General features: G+C 37.0%; 1 protein-coding gene across 1 annotated transcript; it reads left to right on the top strand.

Moving 5' to 3' along the window:
* The first annotated feature begins 401 nt into the window (after positions 1–401).
* On the top strand, positions 402–7,926 carry LOC115992809 (pleiotropic drug resistance protein 1-like). The gene is made up of 24 exons (XM_031117051.1): positions 402–727; positions 980–1,100; positions 1,235–1,323; positions 1,420–1,504; positions 1,621–1,780; positions 1,911–1,987; positions 2,155–2,208; positions 2,285–2,375; positions 2,459–2,760; positions 2,879–3,160; positions 3,245–3,561; positions 3,665–3,825; positions 3,957–4,060; positions 4,141–4,297; positions 4,411–4,533; positions 4,621–4,787; positions 4,920–5,252; positions 5,638–5,928; positions 6,030–6,113; positions 6,232–6,365; positions 6,491–6,718; positions 6,810–6,981; positions 7,078–7,332; positions 7,447–7,926. The coding sequence occupies exons 1-24, from the start codon at positions 402–404 to the stop codon at positions 7,702–7,704; spliced, it is 4,371 nt and encodes a 1,456-aa protein (XP_030972911.1). The 3' UTR covers positions 7,705–7,926.
* Positions 7,927–8,325: the final 399 nt, after the last annotated feature.

The raw sequence follows: 8,325 nt of genomic DNA, 5'->3' as shown, positions 1-8,325 counted from the left end.
CTGACTCCAATACCGTTATACAAAAAAAAAAAAAAAAAAAAAAAAAAATCTATCCTTGCGAACATATTGAGCAAAACTAGAATTGTCAAATCTCCGTACAATTAACAGTGAATTTAAAGTATCTCTGCTCAAAGTAACGTCTAAATCTTAGCATTACTTTCTCATTCAGAATATGGTTGTTTTTTTTAAACATGCATAGTGGGCTTTTCCTGTTTCATCGGATTTTTAAGGCATAAAGATTGAAATAATGGTCTTATTCACGTAAAATTTGAAGAAAAATTTCTGGGTTTTGACGGGTTTCATTAGTTATTGAAGAATTGATAACCATTGGTGTAAGCTATATATAGAGTTTGAAAAGTCCTTGGTGGGTTTTATAACTTTTTAGCTGCTGTTGCAAAAACATGGAGACTGCTGACCTTTATAATGCGGGAAATAGTTTTCGAAGAAACAGTTCTTCCATATGGAGGAGTGGTGGCGTGGAAGCGTACTCGAAATCTTCAGGAGACGAAGAAGATGAAGAAGCTCTTAAATGGGCTGCACTTGAAAAGCTTCCTACTTTCAACCGGTTGAAGAAAGGTTTACTAACTTCACCAGAAGGCGAGACCAGTGAAATCGATATACATAATCTTGGACTTCATGAAAGGAAGATTTTGATTGATAGGTTGCTGAAGATCCCCGAGGAGGACAATGAGAAGTTCTTGTTGCAGCTCTGGAACCGCATAGATAGGTATGTTCTTTTATTAGTTTTATCTTCTTCTTCTTCTTCTTTTTTATTATTTTTATTTTTTTAATTTTATTTTTTAATTTAATTTTATTTTTTTTCATAAAAATAGGAGGAGAGTTTAAAATAAATAAAAAAATTGTACCCAGCACACAAAACTTCCAGTTTAAATTATTATTATTATTTCGGTTTGGTTTATATCTTTGGTGAATTTTCTGTTATAAGTCTTCTTGTTTCTTGATATTTGATATTTGTTAGAGTTGGAATTGATGTTCCCACAATTGAAGTTCGATTTGAGCATCTAAGTGTAGAAGCAGAAACCCATGTTGGGAGCAGAGCTTTGCCTACACTTTTTAGCTTCATTTTTAACATATTGGAGGTAACAATTTGTAACACACAACATTTGTCACAATTATATAAATTTGATGTATTTAATCTATCATATATGTTGTCTAGAGATTTTCTTCTTATTAATTTGATTTTTACCGTTTACTTTGCCCTTTGATTTAAAAGGATGTCTTGATTTATGTCCGTATTCTTCCAAGTAAAAAGAAGCGTTTATCCATTCTTCAAGATGTTAGTGGAATCATTAAGCCTGGCAGGTGAGAAGGCAAGCTCAGTTATGAATGTGGGGAATTTTTATTCAATTTAGAATATTGAGGCACTGATTTCTTACTTTGTTCATATGCATTTTCCAGAATGGCATTGCTGTTAGGCCCTCCAAGTTCCGGGAAGACCACGCTCTTATTAGCTTTGGCTGGAAAGCTTGATCCAACTTTAAAGGTGAATAAAGTTTTGATCAAGTCTTTAATCCTTTCATTGGTTATTCTCAATATGTAGCTTTATATTTTCTGCTGATTAGTTTATTCTCCAATATGAAACTGGAATTTCTCCTCTAGTTCTCAGGAAGGGTGACTTATAATGGCCATGACCTGTGTGAGTTTATACCCCAGAGAACTGCTGCCTACATCAGTCAACATGATCTCCATATTGCAGAAATGACTGTGAGGGAAACATTGGCCTTCTCTGCAAGATGCCAAGGAGTTGGATGGCGTCAGGGTTAGTCAATTTATAGGGTTTCCACTTCATATTTTCTTTCAGGCAGTTTAATTTTCAGAATGTGGCCTGATTGATTTGTGTGTAAACTGTAAAACATGAGTCACCTGCATACGATTTCAAAAATTTGCAGAGATGCTAGCAGAGTTGTCTAGAAGAGAGAAAACAGCCAATATTATGCCTGATCCAGATATCGATATCTTCATGAAGGTAAGAAAGAAGCTGCTGTCATTGACTTATTCTCAACCTCAGAAAATGATAGGCAGTTTAGCTCATATTTTCATCAAAGATTATGCCCAAATCAAGATTCAATAGAGTAACTGGTCTAGAGAACTTGCACTCATGGTGATTGACAACTTATGTGTTTTTATTTTAAGGGAGCATCAACTGAAGGCCAGGAGACAAGCATCATTACAGATTATGTTCTAAAGGTAACATCAGCATGGATTGAAAAATTTCCAATAGGTTTCCATAATTTATTATTTATTTGAGTCCACCTCATTACAGGTTTTGGGATTGGAAGTGTGCGCAGATACCATAGTTGGGGATCAAATGGTAAGAGGCATCTCAGGAGGACAAAAGAAGCGTGTTACAACAGGTAAACTCAATTGGAAACACAAATTTACATAAAACTTTTGTTACTTGCGAATTAACTATTTGTCTCCAATAATTAATTCGAAGGTGAGATGCTGGTTGGACCAGCCAAAGCCCTGTTTATGGATGAGATATCTACTGGGTTGGACAGCTCGACAACTTTTCAAATAGTGAATTCAATCAAGCAAAACATTCACATTCTCCATGGAACTGCTGTCATCTCACTCCTTCAGCCAGCACCAGAGACTTATGATCTTTTTGATGATATAATTCTCCTCTCCGATGGCCAAATTGTGTACCAGGGTCCCCGTGAACACGTTCTTGAGTTTTTTGAATCCGTGGGTTTTAAGTGTCCTGAGAGGAAAGGCGTGGCTGACTTCCTTCAAGAAGTAAGTACACATATAGGTTTGCCTGTCTAATCGATTCCAACATAAATAATTGATCTCCAAAATATGAGCATTACCTCCACTTCCCATTTAAATCATTTATGTATAATAAATATTGTAGGTAACATCACATAAAGATCAAAAGCAGTATTGGGCACATGAAAATGAACCTTACAGTATTGTCACAGTCAATGAGTTTGTTGAGGCATTTCAATCATTCCATGTTCGAAGAGGGATTCAAGATGAGCTTGCAATTCCATTTGACAAGAGCAAGAGCCACCCAGCTGCGTTAACAACTCATAAGTATGGTGTAAGAAATGAGGAACTCTTGAAAGCTTGCTTCTCCAGAGAATTGTTGCTTATGAAGAGGAATTCATTTGTCTACATTTTCAAGTTTACCCAGGTGGATTTTTAGTTCATTTGAATCTTTAAATTACCCTTCTTGGTATTGCATGATTTTAACATATCCTTTTCTATGTGCTATTAGCTTACTATAGTGGCACTGATTGCATCAACGCTTTTTCTACGAACCAATATGCACCGCGATTCAGTAGAGGATGGAGGAATTTATGCCGGTGCTTTGTTCTTTAGCGTGATTATAACTCTGTTTAATGGTTTGGCAGAGCTTTCCATGACCATTGCCAGGCTTCCAGTTTTCTACAAGCAAAGGGGCCTCCTCTTTTATCCTCCATGGGCGTATGCACTTCCAGCATGGATCCTAAAGATTCCCATTTCTTGTATAGAAGCTGCTGTATGGGTATTCATTACCTACTATATCATTGGGTTTGACCCAAATGTTGGAAGGTGGGCAAGTAATAATTATAATCAATTTATTGCGAACTTTCAAAGATGTTTTTTTTTTTTGACACATTCTGTTCCGAATGATATATGAATGTATGTACTGCAGATTGTTTAGGGAATACCTTCTGCTTGCATTGGTTACTCAGATGGCTTCTGCATTGTTCCGATTTATCGCAGCAATGGGCAGGAGCATGGTTATTGCTAACACCTTTGGTTCATGTGCACTGCTCACACTTTTTGCACTGGGAGGGTTTGTCCTGTCAAGAGGTATAATATAATAAATTAAGAAATTGAATATACAATTTACAGTTTTTTTTCCTCTTAAATTTAGATGCACCTTCCATGATGCTTCTTGCTTTTTATTTATTTATTTATTTTTGTTTTCCTTAATGCTGCAGCGGATATAAAAAAGTGGTGGATATGGGGCTATTGGATATCTCCCTTGATGTATGCTCAAAATGCAATAGTGGTTAATGAGTTTCTTGGGAAAAGTTGGAGCAAAGTAAATTCTAAAAAAGAGCAATTTTCTGTCTTTTAATTTTGGTGTATCCTCTGATGTCTCAAGTTACTTTCATATTTAAGGTTCTCGCAAACTCAACGGAAACACTGGGAGTAGCAGTTTTGAAGTCCCGTGGGTTCTTTCCACATGCATATTGGTATTGGATAGGCGTAGGGGCAATGGTTGGATTTGTATTACTTTTCAACATCTGTTTCACACTGGCTGTTACTTACCTTAACCGTGGGTATCACAAACCTTTTCAATTTAGTTCTTAATTTTTGTTTAATCTTCTCAATTTAATACTTGTACAAGTAGAAGAAACTTGTGTTACTGTTGTACAAATAATTGTGCAGCATTTGGGAAGCCGCAGGCCATTAAAACAGAGGAGTCTGAAAGCACTGAGCACAATCACAGAACAGAAGAGGGCACTCAGTTACGACAAAGAAGGAATAACTCAACTCATGACACTGAGATAGGTGATACGATATCCTATTATTAGTGTTTTGTGTGTTTTATCTCTTTGCTATCCTTTAGGTGCCAATTCTATTTCTATTGACATGCAGAGTATGGGGATGAGATTAGAACTGGAAGTACATTGTCGAATTCATCATCATTGGTGATAGACGCTGCTGTTGAGGCCAACAAAAGCATGCAAAAAGGAATGGTTCTTCCATTTGAACCACATTCAATCACCTTTGATGACATTATATACTCTGTCGACATGCCACAGGTACTTAAATGAGTGTTTGAAATTGTTTATTGTTTTGACATCCAAATAAAATATACTGTTTTATATGTTAATAAGTGAACATAAATTGTATTCCAAACATATCAGGCCTAGTTTAATGTACTAAACTTGCAGGAAATGAAGAATCAAGGTGTCCTTGGTGATAAATTGGTGCTTCTGGAAGGTGTGAGTGGTGCTTTTAGGCCTGGTATTCTCACAGCTTTGATGGGAGTTAGTGGGGCTGGCAAAACTACTCTAATGGATGTGCTGGCTGGTAGAAAAACTGGGGGATATACAGAAGGGAACATTACAATTTCTGGGTACCCAAAGAAGCAAGAAACATTTGCCCGGATTTGTGGATACTGTGAGCAAAATGACATCCACTCCCCTCATGTTACTGTCTATGAGTCCTTGGTCTACTCAGCATGGCTTCGTTTATCCTCAGAAGTTCATTTTGAAACCAGACAGGTTGATATCTGATACCAAATCTGTTTTGAGCTTTATATTGATAATATTTCTTTTAATGCATCCCATATCTATATACAAGCCAAGACCATTCAGAATTGGTTTTTAAGTCCCCAACGTAGAGCAGTGATCAGGCTGCTGTAATTTCGATCAAGCTCAGATAATTGTAGTTTGTCTTCTCCCTGCTCAGCGTCCAACCTTGATGATAATTAATCTTATATTTACTTTACATAAATTTGTTCATCATGTAGCCAGTATTGTTTCGCTTAAGCTGATAAAATATTTAAAACTCAAGTTACTAATGAACCATTGGCTAAAGAAATTAATATCTAGACAGCCACAAGAAGCAAGAGCATTCCATAATCTTGATTTTTATTCTTGGATGCAGATGTTCATTGAGGAAGTTATGGAGCTTGTGGAGCTTAATCCATTGAGGCTGGCAATAGTTGGGTTGCCCGGTATGAGTGGTCTCTCCAGTGAGCAGCGCAAGAGGCTAACCATTGCGGTTGAGCTAGTGGCTAACCCCTCTATAATATTCATGGATGAGCCAACATCTGGGCTAGATGCAAGAGCTGCAGCAATTGTTATGAGAACTGTTAGGAACACAGTGGACACTGGAAGAACAGTTGTCTGCACTATCCATCAGCCGAGCATTGACATATTTGAAGCATTTGATGAGGTGAGAAATCTGAAAATCTAATGGATCGCAAACTTGGGGCTTATTATTTGTTCCTTCTCTTCTAATACTTTGAATATGATAAATAAATTATGGGGTTGCAGCTATTCCTTATGAAGCGTGGGGGACAAGAAATATATGTAGGGCCGCTGGGTCACCATTCTCATCACTTAATCAAATATTTTGAGGTAGAACGCAATGGACCCCAAAAGTGTGTGTGTGTATATATATATATCAGACTTTCAACTTCAAATCTTAATCTGAGCTGCAGAATATTGATAGGTATGCCTTGTTCCTTTTCTCTAGGGAATCCAAGGAGTCAGTAAAATCAAAGACGGTTATAACCCAGCAACTTGGATGTTGGAAATTACCAGTTCAGCACACGAAGCAGATTTGGGGGTTGATTTTGCTCAAATATTCAAAAATTCAGAACTCTATAGGTATGTATGTTATGCAGCACAGGACTAGCTACCAATTTTCAGATAAATGCTAAGAAACCTTGTGAGTGTTATGTGGCTTAAACTTGTTGCTAAAAGCTTATACAACTGTGTGGCATGTGATTCAGGAGAAACAAGGCACTAATCAAAGAACTGAGCACACCTGCTCCTAATTCAAAGGATCTCTATTTCCCTACTAAATACTCTCGTTCGTTTTTCATCCAATGCTTTGCTTGCTTATGGAAACAACATTGGTCATATTATCGTAACACGCATTACACTGCTGTAAAAATTTTCTTTACGGCTTTCGTGGCATTATTGTTTGGGACAATGTTCTGGGACCTTGGCTCCAAAATGTAGGTTCGAGAACTTAGAAATATATATAAGCTCAAACTCTTATTGCTTAATTTTCTGCATTATGATTCAACTCTGTTTTGCAAATTTCAGCTCAAAGCAGCAAGATCTATTTAATGCAATGGGTTCCATGTATGCTGCTGTGCTTTTCCTTGGGGTCCAAAATGCTTCCACTGTGCAGCCAGTAGTGGCCATCGAACGAGTGGTGTTCCATAGAGAAAGGGCTGCTGGAATGTATTCAGCCTTGCCATATGCATTTGCTCAGGTAAAAGGGTCATAAACTCCTTTTACAAACTTCATATAGATTAATTCTCTGTAAGTTTATTCAGTTTCTATATGTCTCACTCTCTCTTTTTCACAGGTTGTGATTGAGCTGCCATATATCTTTGTACAAGCAGTGGTGTATGGTGTTATTGTTTATTCAATGATTGGATTTCAATGGACTGTCACCAAATTCTTTTGGTATCTATTTTTTATGTACTTCACTCTCTCGTACTACACTTTTTATGGCATGATGTCTGTGGCTGTGACACCAACACACCAAATTGCTTCCATTGTTTCCGCTGCGTTTTATGGGATATGGAACCTGTTTTCTGGATTTGTGATCCCAAGAACTGTATGTGCTGCTGCCTTCTAATAATTTTTCTGACACTATGTTTCATTTGTACTAGACATATGTTGATGACTTGATAACTTTTTTTTCTTTCTGTCTCTACCTTGACAACTTCAGAGGATTCCTGTGTGGTGGAGATGGTACTCCTGGATATGTCCAACAGCTTGGACTTTATATGGACTTGTTGCATCACAGTTTGGAGATTTGAAGAACACGCTCGACACAGGTTTAACAGTGGAAGATTTTGTGGAAAGCTACCTTGGTTTTAGACATGACTTTTTGGGTGTGGTTGCGGCTGTGGTTGTGGGATTTGCAGTGTTCTTTGCCTTTATCTTTGCCTTTGCTATCAGGACAATAAATTTCCAAAAGCGATAGGATTGTCTCTTTGGTTACTTGGATAGAATTTGCACTTCACTATGTTTACAAATTACCCGTGTTGTTCCTAATGTCTTGGCATATCTGTTGCGCAGAGGGTAAAATGCCTTGCAAGTAGCCCTCTCTTCTACAATTGTACTTTTGAGTTTCATTTGTCCACAAACCTCAAGGAGGAGAATTTTCTTTTGTTCATAATTTGCAAGATTTTAAAATTTTTATTTTTATTTTTTTTATTTAAGAGATGGAATATTTAGTTAATAAAATAACGGTTTGAGAGGTATAGAATTAATTGTTGTATTTATAAAAACCTACACGGGTTGGGGATTGACATTTCATGGGGAGTGTAATTTCATATATAGTCAAGGGAGGGCGACAATAGAGGGAAGTTTGACTACTCGTGATGGCGACAAGCAAGAAGTGTTCGTGTGTGTTCCTCGTACATGCTCCATGTGTCTTCGAAGTTACTACCAACCAATGGGATTTTTAGGGTGTTTGTGATTGGTCATGTATGTGCATATAATTTCATTACTAATCCTTTTTTTTTTTTTGTTTTTTGAGGGGAAATTTCATTACTAATCCTAGATTGAAAGAAACCACAAGAAAAATGAAATAGGAACAAAA

Source organism: Quercus lobata, chromosome 5, assembly GCF_001633185.2.
Source record: "Quercus lobata isolate SW786 chromosome 5, ValleyOak3.0 Primary Assembly, whole genome shotgun sequence".
NCBI lineage: Eukaryota > Viridiplantae > Streptophyta > Magnoliopsida > Fagales > Fagaceae > Quercus > Quercus lobata.
This window is presented reverse-complemented; position numbering and strand designations above follow the sequence as displayed.